The sequence below is a fragment of the Ranitomeya variabilis genome, chromosome 6 (assembly GCF_051348905.1).
Source record: "Ranitomeya variabilis isolate aRanVar5 chromosome 6, aRanVar5.hap1, whole genome shotgun sequence".
NCBI lineage: Eukaryota > Metazoa > Chordata > Amphibia > Anura > Dendrobatidae > Ranitomeya > Ranitomeya variabilis.
Window position 1 is genome coordinate 103148351 of NC_135237.1, and position 22043 is coordinate 103170393.

Consider the following 22043-nt stretch of genomic DNA (forward strand, 5'->3'; position numbering starts at 1 on the left):
TCCCTTCTTCTGACGAAGCTGCAGCAACCTCTCCCTATGCTGAGATCGGCAGAAGTAAGATGGCGGTCGGCGTGCACGCCCCTTTATAGCCTTTGTAACACCGCAGAAAGCAAGCCAATCACTGCATTGCCCTTCTCTAAGATGGTGGGGACCGAGACCTATGTCATCACGCTGCCCACACTCTGCGTCCTCCTTCATTGGCTGAGAAATGGCACTGAATGCGTCATACGAAACGCGACTTTGGCGCAAAGATCGCCGACCTCATGGCTGACAAACTAGGATCGGGTCGGGTTTCATGAAACCCGACTTTGCCGAAAGTCGGCGATTTTTGAATTTGATCCATTTCGCTCAACCCTAGTCGCGAGGGGTCATGTGAGAAAACATGTACTTTGGAGCTCAGCCCCTAATCTTTTAGGATCCTAGCAACACCTCTGGTCTGTAGTGTATGTTAATATATTCACCTACCACCGAGTTCCCTGGTATCTAGCGCCGATTGCTCCTCTTCTGATTGATGTCACCGCTCTCCAGACAGACCGGGTCATACTGCACTCTATGTAACCTGGATGTGGCTTTAACAATGTAAGCCTATGGAGCGTCAGAACAAGGCCCCATAGGCTTGCATTATAGATGAGATTTCTGGCTTACACCGAGAGCATAGAGTGAGCCGAACAGACAGAAGAGCAATGACAGGAGATTCTGACAGCTAAATAGGAAAGGGTTATTTATAGCTAGAGCAGTCAGACTGTGGGATGCCCTACCAGAAGAACTAATAATGGCAGACACTACAACAACTTTTTAAAAAGGGCTGGATGATTTCCTCAATACACGTAGCATTGTAGGTTATATTTACTTTAGTGACAAAATGGACAATTGGTGGAGAAAGGGTAAACTTGATGGGCCCAGGTCTTTTTTCAACTATGTAGCTATGACATCACACAAAAGAGGAGCCGGACAGAGCTTGATCCCAGAGAAGATGGCAGTAGGGAAGTATATTACCCCACCACACTACAGTACATACACGTTTAGTGAAAAAACAAAACTTCATGAGGGTGCTTCAAACATGTACAACGTACAGTATTGGTATGCCATATATTTTAGAAATATTCTATAACAAAACAACATTATTTAATTCAGAATTTTTTTTTTTTTTTTAAATTAGGAATTGCATGGAAGTAAGATGTGATGTGCTTGAACAGGCCTTCATCTTCTGCAGATGCTTTTAGCAGGTCAGAAGGCCACAGGTAGATGTTAGAAATATTTCCGCACGGGTATTATTTCTTACGTGTATTTGTGCGCCATCATATTCCACAGAAAATTCCCTATCAGTATGTCTTTGGAGTGTGGGTGGAAACCGGAGTACCCGGAGGAAACCCACGCAAACACGGGGAGAACATACAAACTCCATGCAGATGTTTTCCTTAGTGACATTTAAACCCAGGATCCCAGTGCTGCAAAGCAACAGTGCTAACCACTGAGCCACCGTGCTGCCCAAGTACAGCTTTGATGATGGACTTGCTGTACTTTCTTCAGGGCACTAGATGTATATGGTGCCCTAATGACAGATTGGAAAAATGCATCGTTTTCTGATGCTGCGAGCAGCCCTAGATAGTCCACGCTGGCAGGATGAAATAATCCGTCGGAAGATGGAACCTATGAGAGGAGATATAAAACTAAAGTAAGTAATAGGACTCCATATTAGAAGATACTGCTTTGGTGTCATTGTGGCAGGAGGGGAGAGAAATCTTATCTGTGCAGAGGAACAGGATGATCATTGTCAGTCATCATACATGTGACAATCCCACCACTGACAGATAACACCTTCTCCACATGAATTATTCTCACTGGCCAACATTAAACAACATAGACCTTATTATCACACTTACATCTTCTAGGTTCTCGCTCTTCTACTATTTTGGCATTTTTCTCTCCTGCCAGTTTTATTGCAGACTTATTTTTCTTCTCAACTAAAAATTCATATAAAAAAATTTAAAAAAAAGTCAGTGATCATTGTCAGTCATCATACATGTGGCAATCGTACCACTGGGAGTTAACATCTGCTCGTGAATAATTCTCAATCGCCGACATCATACAACATAGACCTCATTGTCACACTTACCTCTGCTAGGTTCTGTCTCTGCTACTATATCTGGGTCTTGCTCTTCTCCCAGTTTTAATGCAGATGTATTTTTCGTCTCAACTGGAAATGTATGTAAAAAAGTCAGAAAAACAAGTCAATAATTATTGTTAGTCATAGATGTGAAAATCCCACCAGTGACATGTATATCCTCCTCGTGACTTATTCTCAGTTGCCAACATCAGACAACCTAGAGCTTATTGTCACACTTACCTCTGCTAGGTTCTGTCTCTGCTACTATATCTGGGTCTTGATCTTCTCCCAGTTTTAATGCAGATGTATTTTTCATCTCATCTGGAAATTCATATAAAAAGTAAGAAAAACAAGTCAATAATCATTGTTAGTCATGGATGTGAAAATCCCACCATTGACATGTATATCCTCCTCGTGACTTATTCTCAGTCGCCAACATCAGACAACATAGAGCTTATTGTCACACTTACCTCTGCTAGGTTCTGTCTCTGCTACTATATCTGGGTCTTGATCTTCTCCCAGTTTTAATGCAGTTGTATTTTTTGTCTCAACTGGAAATTTATGTAAAAAAGTCAGAAAAACAAGTCAATAATTATTGTTAGTCATAGATTTGAAAATCCCACCATTGACATATAGAGATGAGCGAGTGTGCTCGTTACTCGAGTTTTCCTAGCATGCTCCAGTGTTCTCCGATTATTTTGGGCGTGCTCGGAAATTCAAATTTATTCCCTGCAGCTGCATGATTTGCGACTGCTAGACAGCCTGAATACATGTGGGGATTGTCCTTTTTTAGGAAATCACCACATGTATTCAGGCTGTCTAGCAGTCACAAATCATGCAGCTGCGGGGACTAAAACTTAATTTCCGAGCATACCCAAAATACTCGGATAATACTTGAGCATGCTTGGAAAACTCGAGTACGAGCACACTCGCCCATCACTATATATAATATACCCTCCTCGTGAATTAATCTCAGTCGCCGACATCAGACAACATAGACCTCATTGTCACACTTACCTCTGCTAGGTTCTGTCTCTGCTACTATTTCTGGGTCTTGCTCTTCTCCCAGTTTTAATGCAGATGTATTTTTCATCTCAACTGGAAATTTATATAAAAAAGTAAGAAAAACAAGTCAATAATCATTGTTAGTCATAGATGTGAAAATCCCACCAGTAACATGTAATATTTCCTCCTCATGAATTATTCTCAGTCGCCAACATCAGACAACATAGAGCTTATTGTCACACTTACCTCTGCTAGGTTCTGTCTCTGCTACTATTTCTGGGTCTTGCTCTTCTCCCAGTTTTAATGCAGATGTATTTTTCTTCTCAACTGGAAATTCATATAAAAAAGTGAGAAAAACAAGTCAATGATCATTGTTAGTAATAGATGTGAAAATCCCACCATTGATGTATAGTGATGAGCAAGTGTGCTCGTTACTCGAGTTTTCCGAGCATGCTTGGGTATTCTCTGAGTATTTTGGGCGTGCTCGGAAATTATATTTTAGTCACCGCAGCTGCATGATTTGCAACTGCTAGATAGCCTGAATACATCTGGGGATTGCCCGTTTTTTTGGAAATCCCCACATGTATTCAGGCTGTCTAGCAGTCTCAAATCATGCAGCTGCGGGGACTAAAACTCAATTTCAGAGCCCGCCCAAACTACTCGGAGATCACCCGAGCATGTTCGGAAAACTCGAGTAACGAGCACACTTGCTCATCACTAATTGGGGAAGGGCCAAAGACCACAGGCGCATGTGCACTACAGTATTTTGATCCGCCTTCAGCAGGGCAGAGGAAAGTGTGCCTGCGCAGGAACGTAATGGGGGATCACTGTGTGGATGACATAGGAAGCATCATCCACATGAAGCAGAGAAGGAGAACGGCATCGCAAGAAGAGAGGAGGCTCTGGATCAAGAACAGTAACGCCCATCAGTCCGGACTGCACCATCAGTGAGTATAATAAAATGTCTTTTTTGTTTTTTGAAGGGCAGCTTGGAGACTTGTATACAGAAATTCCAGAATGCTGTAACACGGAGCTGAAAGGTGGTGGTCTTAGGTTATAGGGGAAAAATCTGGTGACAGGTTCCCTTCAATATGACATTAGTTGCAGCAGTGTTATCATATAACCATTACTTAAACCATCTGTGTCACATTAAGGGTACATATAGGGTTAGTTTGGGGCTTGATCGAGCCATTTGTGATCAGTATCAGGCACCAGACTGTATGGCCTCTTATACCTTTTAATGCACAGAACAAAAGAGTGAAAATTTTATACATTAAAGTGTTGGATTGTTTTTTTAAAGGCACAAAAAAGCAGTGATTTTCTGAGCCCTCATGTAACATTTACATTACACCTATTGGTCAGTGGTGACATCAAGATGTCCTATAGACCTGCACATACCTGACAATATGGGAGATGGTGACTTGCTGTTTTTAGCAGTGAAAAACTCACTATCACCATCACTTGTAGTAGGAGAAGATTCTTTCTGCCTGTTTGGTAGAAGAAAAATAAATAAATTACAAGTAAAAGCAATTCAAAGTAAAAAGACTCCTTTCTGTATGGGCAGTTGGGACACTTGGACAAAATGGAGGGGATACCTTGCCCAGGACTGCCTTCTATCAGCAAGAATCTCCTCTTCCCACAATCGTATACAAGATTTCTCTCGCGTATCACCCCTACTCTGGAACCCTCTACCACAACACATCAGACTCTCGCCCACCATCAAAACCTTCAAAAAGAATCTGAAGACCCACCTCTTCCGACAAGCCTACAACCTGCAGTAACCACCGATCAACCAACCGCTGCACGATCAGCTCTATCCTCACCTACTGTATTCCCACCCATCCCTTGTAGATTGTGAGCCCTCGTGGGCAGGGTCCTCTCTCCTACTGTACCAGTTATGACTTGTATTGTTCAAGATTATTGTACTTGTTTTTATTATGTATACCCCTCCTCACTTGTAAAGCGCCATGGAATAAATGGCGCTATAACAATAAATAATAATAATAATAATAACTAGTAATAAAGGGCTTTAATGAAATGGAAATTAAAGGCTGTCACAATTATCAACTGTTATCACCAGTGTTATCAGAAGCCAGACCCTACAGTGATGATCAATCATAGGTGGGGGGTTCTGGATGTAGTATTGTGTCATATGCGTCTTGTATTTGGTATTCTGAAGATATGTCAGAACTGTACCCCATAATAATAATTATCTACTCACACGTCTGAGTGTTTTGTGCTGGTCTCTGGAGAAGAATCTGGAGATGGCTTATGATCTTCATTGCTCATCATCCTGGTATTGGTGGCATATAGCTAAAATACAGAGAGGAAAATCAAATATATATATGTAGTACTTTAACCCCTTCACGCCGCGGCCCTTTTTCGTTTTTGCGTTTTCGTTTTTCGATCCCCTCCTTCCCAGAGCCATAACTTTTTTATTTTTCCATCAATATGGTCATGTGACACCATTGGTTTTACCATGTCTTGTACTAGGAAATGGGAAAAATATTCCAAGTGTGGTGAAATTGCAAAAAAAAGTGCAATCCCACACTTGTTTTTTGTTTGGCTTTTTTGCTAGGTTCACTAAATGCTAAAACTGACCTGATATTATGATTCTCCAGGTCGTTATGAGTCCACTGACACCTAACATGTCTAGGTTATTTTTTATCTAAGTGGTGAAAAAAATTCTAAACTTTGCTAAAAAAATAAAATAAAAAATGAGCCACTTTCCGATACCCATAGCATCTCCATTTTTGTGATCTGGGGTCGGGTGAGGGCTTATTTTTTGCGTGCCAAGCTGAAGTTTTTAATGGTAGCACTTTTGTGCAGATGCGTTCTTTTGATCGCCCGTTATTGCATTTTAATGCAACGTTGCGGCGACCAAAAAAACTTAATTCTGGCGTTTCGAATTTTTTTCTCGCTACGCTGTTTAGCGATCAGGTTAATGCTTTTTTTTATTTGATAGATTGGGTGGTTCTGAACGCGGCGATACCAAATATGTGTAGGTTTGATTTTTTTTATTTTATTTTGGATGGGGCGAAAGGGAGGTGATTTAAACTTTTATGTTTTTTTTTATTTTTTTTATATTTTTAAAAACATTTTTTTTAAACTTTTGCCATGCTTCAATAGCCTCCATGGGAGGCTAGAAGCTGGCACAGCTCTATCGGCTCAGCTACATAGAAGCGATCATCAGATCGCTGCTATGTACAGTAGCTGAACTGCAGGCTTGCTATGAGTGCCAACCCCAGGGTGGCGCTCACAGCAGGCTGGCATCAGTAACCATAGAGGTCTCAAGGACCTCTATGGTTACCATCCTGACACATCGTTGACCCCCAATCATGTGACGGGGGTCGGAGATGCGCTCATTTCCGGCCGCGCGGCCGGAAGCGGTAGGTAAATGCCGCTGTCAGTGTTTGACAGCGGCATTTAACTAGTTAATAGCGGCGGGTGAATCGCGATTCCACCTGCCGCTATTGCGCACACATATCAGCTGTACAAAACAGCTGACATGTCGTGACTTTGATGTGGGCTCAGCGCCGGAACCCACATCAAAGGGGGAGACGACACGACTAGTGTTGAGCATTCCGATACTGCAAGTATCGGGTATCGGCCGATACTTGCTGTATCGGAATTCCGATACCGAGATCCGATATTTTTGTGATATCGGGTATCGGTATCGAAACAACATTAATGTAAAAATGTGTAAAAGAGAGAATTAAAATAAAAAATATTGCTATACTCACCTCTCCGACGCAGCCTGCACCTTACCGAGGGAAGCGGCAGCGTTCTTTGTTTAAAATTCGCGCTTTTCTTTCCTTTACGTGAGTCCCGGCTTGTGATTGGTTGCGTGCCGCCCATGTGACCGGGACGCAACCAATCACAGCAAGCCGTGACGTAATTTCAGGTCCTTCAGGATTTTAAAATTACGTTCCGGCGTTGTGATTGGTTGCGTCGCAGTCACATGGGCGACGCAACCAATCACAGCAAGCCGTGACGTAATTTCAGGTCCTTAAGGATTTTAAAATTACGTCCCGGCTTTGTGATTGGTTGCGTCGCAGTCACATGGGAGACGCAACCAATCACAAGCCGTGACGTCACGGGAGGCTGGACACGCGCGCATTTTAAAATGGGCGCGTGTCCAGCCTCCCGTGACGTCCCGGCTTGTGATTGGTTGCGCCGCGATCAACCAATCACAAGCCGGGAGGCTGGACACGCGCGCATTTTAAAATGTTAAAATGCGCGCGTGTCCAGCCTCCCGGCTTGTGATTGGTTGACCGCGGCGCAACCAATCACAAGCCGGGACGTCACGGGAGGCTGGACACGCGCCCATTTTAAAATTTTAAAATGCGCGCGTGTCCAGCCTCCCGGCTTGTGATTGGTTGACCGCGGCGCACAAAATGAGTGAGGATGAACTAAACCAAACAAGGGGAAACTGCCAATGTTGTCAAAACATCAATTATTGCATAATAAGTTTGGTCGAATTTGCAGGATGTGTCTCACATTCCCATGTATCACCTCTCAGCTGATGTATTATACAAGCCTCCCGGCTTGTGATTGGTTGACCGCGGCGCAACCAATCACAAGCCGGGACGTCACGGGAGGCTGGACACGCGCCCATTTTAAAAAGCGCGCGTGTCCAGCCTCCCGTGACGTCACGGCTTGTGATTGGTTAATGGCGGCCATGTTGCCGGGACGCGGACCAATCACAGCAAGCCGTGACGTAATTTCGTCACGGCTTGCTGTGATTGGTCCGCGTCCCGGCAACATGGCGCCGTGACCAATCACAAGCCGGGACTTCACGTAACCAAGTAAAAGCGCGAATTTTAAACAAACAACGCTGCCGGTTCCCTCGCTGAGGTCCAGGCTGCGTCGGACAGGTGAGTATAGCGATATTTTTTATTTTAATTCTTTCTTTTACACATTTATATGGATCCCAGGGCCTGAAGGAGAGTTTCCTCTCCTTCAGACCCTGGGAACCATCAGGATACCGTCCGATACTTGAGTCCCATTGACTTGTATTGGTATCGGGTATCGGTATCGGATTGGATCCGATACTTTGCCGGTATCGGCCGATACTTTCCGATACCGATACTTTCAAGTATCGGACGGTATCGCTCAACACTAGACACGACTAGTACTAGTATGGCACATGTCGTGAAGGGGTTAATACTATTTTTAGTTATAGTTTTGTGGATTTACTGATTTACTTACCTTAGAAAGTCTTTGAGAAGATGATGCATAGTTTAGGCCTTCTGGCCAATCAATGACTTCATCCTTATCTAAATCCATATGTCTGAGTCTCCTATTGCCAGCTACAAAGAACAAGTATTAGCAGAGATTATTAATATAGTCACAGTCACCATGTTATTACTAATAATGATGGGAACACATTGTCACATAAAATGAAAGAAGACAAATGGCAGATGACATCTTATTCTACTTACTGGGAAAGTAGCGGGTGTCCTCGTCTGACGTAAGCTTTGGCCAAATCCGTGGCTTCTGATGTTGAAGGTTCTTGAAATCTAACTTACTCAGGAATGGATGACTCTTGATTTCATTTGCTCCTCCTGGAAACGGAAGACAAGAAAAAAGTGATTCAGACAATGTTAGGAGGACTGTACATTTTATGTTAATCTAAGCTGAAGACAGAGCAGAGCCAACATATACTGGAAGACATGGCATGAAGTTGGGGAATAGAGAAGAAGGTAAAGCAGAGACCTCGGTGCTCATCCTCATGGAAATTATCTATTTGTAAGGTCACAGAGGAGTTATATGTCATTATTAATACTACTATATACATTACCTGTCCCGAGTCTACGTTTTGGATTTTTTCGGAGCAGCTGAGTTATGATGTTTTCAGCATCGGGATGAAGAGCAAAATTTTGAAATTTCAAAGTGATGTCATCTGTTATATAAAAAGTAAATATTACAGAAAAGAAAGTCTCTACATTTACTATCATTTAAAAACAAATTCTCAAAAACAAGTAACTAAACCAAAGAATGAACCTAACAACTGAACGAAATTACTATGGCATCACACAGTAGTCAGATTATTTTACTTACCCGTGAGGATTCTGTAGAAAATATCTTTTTGGCATCTTCCTCTAAATGGCACATGGCTGGTGAGAAATTTATATAAGATGATTCCTATTGCCCACCAGTCAATAGGCCTTCCATAGCCCACCTGTATGATGACTTCTGGGGCTGCATAAGACAAGGTGCCAATCATCTGGAAACCAACAGAACATTGAGAAGATGATCAATGAAAATAACTTTGACAACTAATATCGGTGGAAAAGTTTTCCATGTGAGAAAATATCAGAGAAGCAGAAATAGATCAGATGCGTAAAGAATAAGTTTTTTATGTATCGCTAACCTGATTACCAGGGAACTCTCTGGTGATGTGCCTAGTTCGAGCCTTGTAAATGGCTGATGTTGGTCTCATGAGTCCGAGTTTTGAAAGCCCAAAATCGGTGACTTTGATATGTCCAGTTGATGATATCATGAGGCTGTGAAAGAAAAGATATTGTCAGCCCTAAGTAATAACCCATAGACTGTATACCAAACTATAACTGTCTTTCCCTGTATTAAACTGCTGCATTCACTTACTTTTCAGGCTTCAAGTCTCGGTGAACCACACCATAGCTGTGCAGATATTCCACAGCAAGCACCGTTTCCGCAATGTACATGCGGGCCAAGTCAAGGGGTAAACGACCACATAACTTTATGAGACTGCCGCAGTCTCCTCCTAGAGCAGAAAGCAAATATGACAGGTGAGGGTTTTTTACAATGTAAATTACACATGATGAGTGTGAATGAGAAATAAGCTGAGACATTGGGGCAGGGAGTCAATCATAGAGATACACTGTGTGATGTAGAATGCGTACTGTATACTGCATACTGCAGAGTAGTCTTGTGATGGAGAGCGTATACTACAGAGTAGTCCTATACAAAAACAGAGCTCCGGTCTGCCCCCTGCTGGTAAACTCTTACATTGCACTGTGACAGCAGGTGACCTGGAGGCGAGCTGCTCTAAGCACTCATCGTCCCCATTTCATGTCAGTGGGTGGCTATGGCTGCAGAAGACTACTATCCTTGCCATTATGGTACTTCTGTGAAGGTCAGTGTGTAGCTTGGCTTCATAGGGGACCAAGATTTTCACCATATTCTGCAATATCCATATTGCAGTACATAGGAAATGCGATTCTGTAATCGCAAGTTCAGGTTCCTTATGGAGACTAAAAAATAAAATAATAATAAAAATATTTGGGGAAAGAAAATTAAATTAAAAAATCATTCTTCCTCCATTCAAGATAAATAATAAAAAAACAAAAAAACTCAGATGGAAATGCAGTGTTTTTGTTGTCCCAACATCAGAAAAGAAATGCAATAAGAAGCAATGAAAATTATTATCTGTCAGAAAGATGTAACCCTCCTAAACTGTTCTTATGAGCATGTAGATGAATGAAATATAAATACATTGGTACCTTTATATATTTAAGCAGATATGGGCTGGATATAGATACAATGGATATATCTTACCTGCTTCAAATTCCATGACCATACACAGATGTCTATTAGTTGGGAAGGAACAAAGCGTGGAGACAACAAAGGGACAATCAGAGAATATTGCGATATCCCTTTCCAGATAGGCCCTTTCAAGATATTTTGGATGATCCAGGTTTCTCCTGGCTTGTTTCTTCATGGCATAAACCTTGTTCGTGTCTTTATGACGCACTAAGTGGACGACCCTGTAGAGGAGAAAAATCCATAATTTATACAGAATTCTTACTATCAGTCTGTCTATATGTCAAAAGATCTTCTGCACTATTAGTTAATAGTGAGTGATGAGCGAATATACTCGTTACTCTGGTTTTTCTGAAGATGCTTGGGTGTTCTCCAAGTATTTTGGCGTGCTCGGAGATTTAGTTTGTATCACCGCAGCTGCATGATTTGCGGCTGTTAGACAACCTGAATACATGTGGGGATTGCCTGTTTGTTAGGAAAACCCCACATGTATTCCGGCTGTCTAGCAGCCCCAAATCATGCAGCTGCGGCGACACAATCTACATCTCCGAGCACACCCAAACTACTCAGAGACCACCCGAGCATGCTTGGAAATCTCAAGTAACGAGCATACTCACTCATCACTAATAGTTAATACTAGATGTATGGCCGTCACTAGAAATCATTATCTGGAAATACACAAAATAACTCGGCATGAATGATCACTTATGGGAGGTATTCATCCATATCACATCATAACTGAGCTGAATCGTGACAAATAGACGTGGACTAGATGACTAGATGTAGATTAGATCTAGTGCAAAGTGGTATCAATAACAACAGCTCGGCTCACAAAAAACAAGTCCTTACAAAGCTCCATCGGATGAAAAAATAAAAATGTTTCAGATCTTGGACAACAGTAATATTTAGACGTGGACTCTTATACAGGAATTTCCCCAAGGCAGGAGGACATATAGACAGAGGATTCATCATAAGGAGTTTGGAAAAAATGTAGCTTATACATAAAGCTCACCCATAAGATCCACTGCTGATCACTTTGATCTGGGTAAAGTCGCTCATCTTTGGTTTATTCATAGGGTTCAATGATCTGATCACGGCCTAGAAGAATAAGAAATGACAATGAGACATAAAAGTTGCAGGAAAATAAAAGCTGCAGATGCCGGAACTTTTCCCCTAGATTATGTCCCTGCAGATTACACTGCAGCAGATGTAGAGGACATGATACTAGCAGGACGCTCCCCAGACACTATTATATTATGGGGATAGCCTCCATGCACATATATCTTTGTACTGGAGGGGATGGTAAGGGACATCACACAGAGGAGACAGGAGTAGTAATAATAGGTCCAATCTACGTTAAGAATAGAATTAACCCGCTGTCTTATGGGGTGTAACGTGATATGTAATTCCTACCCCGTTATCGGATGATATACAGATGTCTTCTCTGATACTTACACTGGCAGATTCGGGGATCTCTGGTGTCTCAGGTATTCCACCGTCAGCAGTTGCCGGCTCAGTTGTCTCTAATATAATGATAAAATAATGAGACATCATGTATTAGATTATATCAATATTTAATAAATAACACATCGATATAAGGAAGGAAAGACAAGTAAATGGTATAATACTAGTTATATGGCTATTCTGCACATACTGTATATAATTATGGCACATCCATAGATAGATCTACTCTACCATAAATGTGTGATTGTTCTGGATCTGACAAGGACTTGAATGGGGACCCTATGAGGTTCCTTGTGCATTTTGGGGCTGAGAAGATCTCAGAAGAGAATCAGAGGGGTTTTCAGAATTGCATGGGCCTTCTCTATTATAGTCTATAGGAGGTCCTGGAGCCGTCACTGGCCTCATACATAGGATGAAGAGTAAATTTATATATTCTCTGGAGTCTCCATAATATTAATGTTTGTAGGAAGACGAGATGATCAGCTTACCTTCAATCGTTTCTAGCCGTGGCTCACTGGTATTGGGGTCAGCGATAGTTCGTTGTTGCCCCTCTTTGGAGTCACCGTCCGGTGTTTCCTAATGGATATAATACGTACAATTAATACAACTTTTACAAATACTTAATTACAGTACACAAAAGACAGAAAGGACTAAACCTGGATTTACATAATTGCGGTATTGTATGGAATATACACCGCTGCTCCGTCCAGTAAATCCACATTAATGTATAAGGGACTTGTATATACAACAGTTCTCCAATAACATCTATTACCAGAACTGCAGCATTTACAAGAAGGAAGATTGTGAAGATAAAGTGAGACAGATGTGATCCGAAAGGTCCGCACCACTGAGTGCAGCACAGACTGTCACCACAGAGGATGGAGCAGAGACAGGCGGCCATAAAATATCCTGTATCTGCCGGTAGCGGACTGGGAGGCTTCTAATATGAGAAATATGACATTCTGCTATATGACTAGGAATCTGGAGAAGATCAGACAAGATAGACATGAGATATAGAAGATGACGGATTCTTACCAAATACATCAGTGAGGGGTCCATAAATTCTAGTACATCCAGGAACTTTCGGGCCAATTTTTTAAGAAAGGCCAAATCTCCACTTTGGGATCTTTCTTCAGCCTATAAAAATTGAAATAAACAAAAAAGGAAAATCATGAGAGAAAGTAGAGAATATAGGACACTATTTACGTCACCATTTTACTCCTGCAATCTACAGCTACAATTAATACATATATGGATATTTCGTATAAGCGATAAATTATATTGCTCTTGGCCAAAATACATATTTCATGTAAATAAACTTGTTATAAATATTATTCATTAATATTTTATACGCTTTGCCCAGTTTGTCTGTTGCTTGCCTGTTGTACTAATGTCCTGATGTTCATCTGTAAATGCTCAAGATATTCTGAGGTTATACGACCTCGGTGGTATTTGGTCAGGCAGTCGCTCACTAGCTTCATAACCATCCGGTAAGTGAAGCTGAGGACGCCATCGGGTAGTGGTAGCACAATGTCAGGGGCATAGGTCGTAAGAATCCCCTGGAGTAGTGCCAACACTTCACGTTTATCTGAAGAAATTCTAGACATTTCTAACAAATCCAAGCGCAGTCAGTATATCACCAGCTTCGCAGCCAATCACTGACAACAATGACACCTGGGCAGTAAGCACTTGGGTAAGCAGTGGCGGTGCATTATGATGTCATCATGGAATCTTGTGGAGGAATGTTAACATTTCATCAGTGGTGTCATCATGGAATCCGGGGATGGAATCTTTACCCATTTACATCCTTGAAAGTATAGGTACGCCCAAGGTTGTGTCCCTGTCTTTTTTAGGCAGCGCCAGAGCCGGCATCTCTACCCGCACATGACAGCTGATTTGATCAGCTGTCATGACCCACAAATAGATGCAGATGGATTTCGGCTGTCAACCACTTAAATTCCACTGTCAGTCACTGACAACAGCATTTAAGACATGTTGACCGAAACCGTGTAACAATTCTTGCTCATTAGCGCCCTTGTCACATGATTCTGGGGTTGCGATGGGTGGTAATGACAGCTGGGGTCTGCAGAAGGCCAGTGTGCCTGTCCATTCATCACATTTTATGAACGCTGACTCATGGCCGGCGTTCAGATTTTGTTTTCCACCACTTAAGTAAAAAAAGAACCTATATATGTTTGGTATCTGCATTCTCATACTGACCCGTAGAATCATATGACCAGGTCAGTTTTAGCATTCATTGAATATTTTGAATAAAAAAATCTGTGGAATTGCATTTTTTTGCAATTTCACTGCACTTCAATTTTTTTTCCCGTTTTCAAGTACAATATACAGTATGCAATCTATGGTGTCATTAAAAACTACAACTCGGCCTGCAAAAAAACAAGCCCTCATAGGCTATATTTATGGTAAAAAAATGTTATGGCTCTGAGAAGAAGGGGAGAAAAAAAACGAAAGAACAAAAACGGAAAATCGCAAGGTGGTGAAGGAGTTAAAGGGGCATCTCACCATAAAAGGAAGTTGCCTAACAACATTCTAGCAACAATTAAGGTGGCAACATTATGGGTTGAGCCTCAGAACCAGAATCAGGGAAAGAGGAAAAAACATGGCTTTGCTCTTCTAATCAGGCTTTTATATCCATCTTTCCCCAAAAAAATTATTTTAAACAGGTTTTGGATGCTACATATTTTTTACATGTGTAAACATTTACTTTTATTACATATTGTGACCAGGGTGGACTGGGAGTAAAATTCAGCCCTGGCATTTTAGAGCATGCAGGCCCACACTATCACCGCCCCCTTCTCCAGCTTGTATTTTATGATTATTATCCATTATTATTTTATATGGTTTGCCCAGATTACTTGCCTGTTGTACTAATGTCCTGATGTTCATCTGTAAATGCTCAAGATATTCTGAGGTTATACGACCTCGGTGGTATTTGGTCAGGCAGTCGCTCACTAGCTTCATAACCGTCCGGTAGGTGAAGCTGAGGACGCCATCGGGTAGTGGTAGCACAATGTCAAGGGCATAGGTGGTAAGAATCCCCTGGAGTAGTGCCAACACTTCAAGTTTATCTGAAGAAATTCCAGACATTTCACACAAATCCAAGCGCAGTCAGTATATCACCAGCTTCGCAGCCAATCACTGACAACAATGACTCCTGGGCAGTAAGCACTTGGTTAAATAGTGGTGGTGCATTATGATGTTACAATAACGGAATCTTGTGGAGGAACGTTAACATGTCATCAGTGATGTCATCAAGGAATCTGGTGATGCAATCTTAAAGGGGCATCTCACCATAAAAGGAAGTTGCCTAGCAATAATTAAAGTGTCAACACCATAGGCTGAGCATCAGTTTCAAACTCAGGCATGGAGGGAAGCACCATGGGTTTAATCAGTGAGGCAGGCTTTTACATCTGTCTTTTCCCCCATAAAATATGTTAAACAGAGTTTGGACGCTAAATGTTCTTCACTTGTGTAAACATTTACTTTTTCTGGATATTGTGACTTTTGGATGGACTGGGACTAAAATCCAGTCCTGGCGTTTCAAGCACATGCTGTCGCCTCCCCCATCCCTAGATTGAGGTCTCTAATACTAATTTTATCCTACCTGGAGAAAATCAATAGTTTACTATTATCTATATTTCCAATATAAGATTTCATAATAATAATATTGCAATATATGGTTAAGTTCTCACATTGAGTATTTTCACTGCATAAAATATCCACCTTCTTACAGTCCCAACAAAGTGGATGGGATTTATAGAAATCTCATGCCCACTGTGATTTTTTTTATACCCTTTATAAAATGACCTGTGGTGCGTGTGTGTTTAAAATCCAAAAATACAGGATACATTTTTCTTGCGATTACGCTGAGATTTATATGCAGATTTTATCCATAGAATTGCATTAGATGAGGAAAATACGCAGGTAAAAAAGCACAAAATGCATAAAATCCACACATGACTCTATCAATAAAGCTTTGTTAAAGCCGAGTACCAGGAAGTATAAAAAATAAAGCAGATTTATTCAACACATAACATAGCAAATAACCAAAAAAACAGAGTCAAAAAGATACCAAAATGTAATAAAAACACAAGTAGCCTAGTTTACCTAATAGGTGGAAAAACCAAAAAGTCACCAACTACTCTTCACGGGAACTTAGTCTACCAAACAAATAGCACCAGAGCTGATCAAAATATTACCAGCATATACAGTAATGATAATGCCGCCATACAGATCATTAACTGAAACCAATGTACTAGAACTGATATCACACCACCATACAGTGTCCATATAATGGTATTATGAGTTCTACACAAGTGTACTGCAGACCATATACAGCTCTGACAAAAAATTAAGAAACCACTACAAAACTTTCAGTTTGTCTGATTTTTCTCTTTATAGGTATATTTTTGAGTAAAATGTAAATTGTTCTTTTATTCTACAGTATAAACTACTGACAACATGTCTCCGACGTTCCAAGCAATAAATTTTGTATTTATTTTCTGAAAATGCTAAATGGTCAAAATAAGAAAAAATGCATTGCTTGCAGATGTTAAATAGTGCAAAAAAAAGACAAGTTCATAATCATTTAGAAGCAACAATACTAATATTTCAACTCAGGAAGAGTTCAGAAATCAATATTTTGTGGAATAACCATGATTTTTAATCACAGCTTTCATGCGTCTTGGCATGCTTTCCACCTGTCTTTCTCACTGCTTTTGGGTGATCTTATGCCACTCCTGGTACAAAAACTAAAGCTATTCTTCTTTGTTTGATGGCTTGTCACTATCCATCTTCCTATTGATTGCATTCCAGAGGTCTTCAATGGGGTTCAGGTCTGGAGATTGGACCGGCCATGACAGTGTTTTGATGTGGTGGTCCTTCATCCACACCTTGATTGACCTAGGTGTGTGGCAAGGCGCATTGTCCCGCTGGAAAAAACAGTCCCCAGAGTTGGGGAACATTGCCTGAGCAGAAGGAATCAACTGTTTTTCCAGGATAACCTTGTATGCGGCTTAATTCGTTCTTCCTTTGCAAAGATTAACCTGCCCAATTTCAGCCTTGCTGGTGTAGTTTAGAATTTGGGAAAAAAAGTATTGTGTTCTGCAAGCAGAGCTCTAGGTAAGTGTGCTATTTCCTGCAGAGACGAGCCCTGGCTGGAAGAAGCGATGGCGGTCTGTGCTGGATGAAGATGAAAAGCAAAGATAAAGGACTTCACCTAGAGACGTCACTGGTGAGTCAGTGTGTTACCTGTAAACTGACACTATACTGTATACAGCGGTCCTGTGTACAATGTCACCAGTGATAACTGTATTACCTGTACACAGACACTGCATACTAAGTTCAGATCTCCTGTGTATAATGGCACTTATGGTGATATTAGTATTGTGTTTTTTTATTACTGATCAGTATTTTAGTATTCAGTCACTATGTGGTGGTAATATGTTGTCCAGCCATGGTGTGGCAGTATTTGTTCCTTGTATGTGCTATTATTTCATCACTATGTGGTGGTAATATATGGTCTGGTCATGGTGCGGTGGTATTTGTTCCTTGTATGTTGTATTATTGGTCATCATGTGGTGTAATATGTGGTCTGGACATGGTGTGGTGGTATTTGTCCTTGTATGTGATAGTATTCGGTCACTGTGGTGGTAATATGAGGTCTGGATATGGTGTGGTGGTATGTGTTCCTCGTATGTGGCATTATAGGCAGGGCCAGACTGGCAATTCTGGCAATTGCCAGAAGGGCCTGCCTGGTTGTGGGCTGCCTTGTCTGCTATGTTGTTAACAGAATCGGTGTTCTCAAGACACCCATACTGTTTAGAGTCGTGATGGAGCACAAAGTCACTGACTCCGTCACTTACCCCAGCAGGCCACGGGTATCATTAGAAATAATGGTCTTGTAGTAAATCTTGCTTTCCTCTATCCAGGGTAATATTAGTAATATATTACATCTAGTGCTTGGGGATAGGGACAACATGGGCCAGTGTGATTTCAAATGCCAGGACTGAATTTCAGCCCCAGTCTGTACTTGGTAGTATGTATGTTGTATGTATGTAGTATGTATGTAGTATGTTGTATGTATGTAGTATGTATGTATGTAGTATGTATGTAGTATGTTGTATGTATGTTGTATGCATGTTGTATGTATGTAGCATGTATGTAGTATGTTGTATGTATGTTGTATGTATGTAGTATGTATGTAGTATGTTGTATGTATGCATGTATGTAGTATGTATGTAGTATGTTGTATGTATGTATGTTGTATGTATGTAGTATGTATGTATGTATGTATGTAGTATGTATGTAGTATATAGTATGTTGTATGTAGTATGTATGTAGTATGTCTGTATGTTGTACATAGTATGTTCTATGTATGTAGTATGTATGTAGTATGTTTGTATGTAGTATGTATGTAATATGTTGTATGTAGTATGTATGTAGTGTTATGATCCTTAGTGGCTGAGGATCACAAAACGGACTAGCTAAGTTACTGAACATAGAAACGAGCTCTAGGGAGGTGGTAACTGGACTGACCGCAAACCTGATCCTAACCAAACACACTAAAGGTAGCCGGTGAACGTGCCTAAAATCCTGGACGTCTCGACACAGCCTGAGAAACTAGCTACCCCTAGAGGGAAAATAAGACCTCACTTGCCTCAGAGAAATAACCCCAAAGATATAGGAAGCCCCCAACAAATAATAACGGTGAGGTAAGGGGAAAATACAAACGTAGAAATGAAAACAGATTCAGCAAATGAGGCCCGCTAATACTAGATAGCAGAAGACAGACAGGGAGCTGTGCGGTCAGTAGAAAACCCTATGCAAAATATCCACGCTGAGAAAACAAGAACCCCCACACCAACTAACAATGTGGGGGGAGAAACTCAGCCCCCTAGAGCTACCAGCAAGCGAGGAAATCACATATAAGCAAGCTGGACAAGGACTAATCACCAACTAAGAAACATATTGAACACTGGTGATCAAAAAATGAATAAACAAAACTTAGCTTCTCTTGAAGAGACTGATAACGAAGGAATGCAGGAGAGCTCCAAATAGCAATGAATACATTGACAGCCGGCAACAACTGAAAGTCCAGGTGAGCTAAATAGGAAACCAACTACCAGATAACGAGACAGCTGATGCCAGCCACAAACCTGCAGAAAGACACAAAGAGCCACCAGAGGGAGCCCAAAGACAGCACTCACGCAGTACCACTTGTGACCACAAGAGGGAGCCCAAAAATAGAGTTTACAACAGTACCCCCCCCTTGAGGAGGGGTCACCGAACCCTCATCAAGACCCCCAGGGCGATCAGGATGCGCCACATGGAAGGCATGAACCAAATCGGCCGCATGAACATCAGAGGCGACAACCCAGGAATTATCCTCCTGACCATAGCCCTTCCACTTAACCAAATACTAAAGCCTCCGTCTAGAATTACGAGAATCCAAGATCTTCTCCACCATGTACTCCAATTCGCCCTCAACCAGCACCGGAGCAGGGGGCTCAACAGAAGGAACCACAGGCACCACATACCTCCGCAACAAAGACCTATGGAACACTTTATGAATGGCAAACGATGCTGGGAGGTCCAAATGAAAAGACACCGGGTTAAGGATTTCCAAAATCTTATAAGGACCGATGAAGCGAGGCTTGAATTTAGGGGAGAAGACCTTCATAGGCACATACCGAGAAGACAGCCATACCAAATCCCCAACACGAAGTCGGGGACCCACACCGCGACGGCGGTTGGCAAAGCGCTGAGCCTTCTCCTGTGACAACTTCAAATTGTCCACCACATGGTTCCAAATCTGCTGCAACCTATCCACCACAGAATCCACCCCAGGACAGTCAGAAGGCTCAATCTGACCCGAGGAAAAACGAGGATGAAAACCAGAATTGCAGAAAAAAGGCGAAACCAAAGTAGCAGAACTAGCCCGATTATTAAGGGCAAATTCGGCCAATGGCAAAAAAGTCACCCAATCATCCTGATCAGCAGAAACAAAACATCTTAAATACGTTTCCAAGGTCTGATTAGTTCGCCCGGTTTGACCATTCGTCTGAGGATGGAAAGCCGACGAAAAAGACAAATCAATGCCCATCTTAGCACAAAAGATCCGCCAAAATCTGGACACAAACTGGGATCCTCTGTCAGACACAATATTTTCAGGGATGCCGTGTAAGCGAACCACATTCTGAAAAAATAAAGGAACCAAATCGGAGGAGGAAGGCAACTTAGGCAAGGGCACCAAATGGACCATTTTGGAAAAACGATCACACACCACCCAGATGACAGACATTCTCTGAGATACTGGAAGATCCGAAATAAAATCCATGGAAATATGCGTCCAAGGCCTCTTCGGGACAGGCAAAGGCAAAAGCAAACCGCTGGCACGAGAACAGCAAGGCTTAGCCCGAGCACAAATCCCACAGGACTGCACAAAGGAACGCACATCCCGCGACAAGGAAGGCCACCAGAAGGACCTAGCCACCAAATCTCTGGTACCAAAAATCCCAGGATGACCTGCCAACACCGAAGAATGAACCTCAGAAATAACTCTGCTGGTCCATCTATCTGGGACAAACAGTCTCTCTGGTGGGCAACGGTCATGTCTATCCGCCTGAAATTTCTGCAGCACTCGTCGCAAATCTGGGGAAATGGCAGACAAAATCACTCCCTCTCTGAGGATACCAGCCGGCGCTGAAACTCCCGGAGAGTCAGGCACAAAACTCCTAGAAAGAGCATCAGCCTTCACGTTCTTCGAACCAGGCAGGTACGAGACCACGAAATCGAAACGGGAGAAAAACAACGACCAACGAGCCTGTCTAGGATTCAGCCGCTTGGCAGACTCGAGATAAATCAGATTTTTGTGATCAGTCAAGACCACCGCACGATGCTTAGCTCCCTCGAGCCAATGTCGCCACTCCTCAAATGCCCACTTCATAGCTAACAACTCCCGATTACCAACATCATAATTCCGCTCGGCAGGCGAAAACTTTCTTGAAAAGAAAGCACAAGGCTTCATTACAGAGCAATCAGAGCTTCTATGCGACAAAACATCCCCTGCTCCAATCTCAGAAGCATCAACCTCGACCTGAAAAGGAAGAGAGATATCAGGCTGACATAAGACTGGAGCTGAAGAGAACCGGCGCTTCAGCTCCCGAAAGGCTTCCACGGCCGCAGGAGAACAATTAGTCACATCAGAACCCTTCTTGGTCAAATCCGTCAGGGGCTTAGCTGTTATGATCCTTAGTGGCTGAGGATCACAAAACGGACTAGCTAAGTTACTGAACATAGAAACGAGCTCTAGGGAGGTGGTAACTGGACTGACCGCAAACCTGATCCTAACCAAACACACTAAAGGTAGCCGGTGAACGTGCCTAAAATCCTGGACGTCTCGACGCAGCCTGAGAAACTAGCTACCCCTAGAGGGAAAATAAGACCTCACTTGCCTCAGAGAAATAACCCCAAAGATATAGGAAGCCCCCAACAAATAACAACGGTGAGGTAAGGGGAAAATACAAACGTAGAAATGAAAACAGATTCAGCAAATGAGGCCCGCTAATACTAGATAGCAGAAGACACATAGGGAACTGTGCGGTCAGTAGAAAACCCTATGCAAAATATCCACGCTGATAATACAAGATCCCCCAACCCAACTAACGGTGTGAGGGGAGAAACTCAGCCCCCTAGAGCTGCCAGCAAGCGAGGAAATCACTTACTAGCAAGCTGGACAAGGACTAATCACCAACCAAGAAACATATTGAACACTGGTGATCAAAAAATGAATAAACAAAACGTAGCTTCTCTTGAAGAGACTGATAACGAAGGAATGCAGGAGAGCTCCAAATATCACTGAATACATTGACAGCAGGCCACAACTGAAAGTCCAGGTGAGCTAAATAGGAAACCA

At 42.1% G+C, this 22043-nt stretch overlaps 1 protein-coding gene across 3 annotated transcripts; it reads right to left on the reverse strand.

The window, feature by feature from the left end:
* Positions 1-892: 892 nt before the first annotated feature.
* LOC143783484 (microtubule-associated serine/threonine-protein kinase 4-like) lies at positions 893-13746 on the reverse strand. Of its 3 annotated transcripts, XM_077271882.1 has the most exons (21): positions 13483-13746; positions 13139-13240; positions 12592-12679; positions 12095-12162; positions 11652-11737; positions 10655-10863; positions 9722-9860; positions 9489-9621; positions 9176-9341; positions 8916-9017; positions 8557-8679; positions 8324-8424; positions 5334-5425; positions 4511-4599; positions 3359-3439; positions 3125-3205; positions 2578-2658; positions 2348-2428; positions 2117-2197; positions 1884-1964; positions 893-1650 (listed from the first exon to the last, which is right to left on the reverse strand). In XM_077271882.1, exons 1-21 carry the CDS (start codon positions 13708-13710, stop codon positions 1553-1555), a joined length of 2310 nt encoding a protein of 769 aa, XP_077127997.1. In that variant the 5' UTR covers positions 13711-13746; the 3' UTR covers positions 893-1552. The 3 variants fall into 3 exon arrangements, with proteins under 3 accessions (XP_077127997.1, XP_077127998.1, XP_077127999.1); XM_077271883.1 differs by lacking the exons at positions 2348-2428; positions 2578-2658; XM_077271884.1 differs by lacking the exons at positions 2117-2197; positions 2348-2428.
* Between the last annotated feature and the right edge of the window lie 8297 nt (positions 13747-22043).

Coding starts and splice junctions, on each gene's coding strand:
- LOC143783484 (XM_077271882.1), bottom strand. CDS start 13,710: ATGTCTAGAATTTCTTCAGATAAACGTGAAGTGTTGGCACTACTCCAG. Junction 11,738..12,094: donor AGATCCCCGAATCTGCCAGT/GTAAGTATCAGA, acceptor TTATTCTTCTAG/GCCGTGATCAGATCATTGAA. Junction 1,651..1,883: donor AGAGCGAGAACCTAGAAGAT/GTAAGTGTGATA, acceptor CTCCTCTCATAG/GTTCCATCTTCCGACGGATT.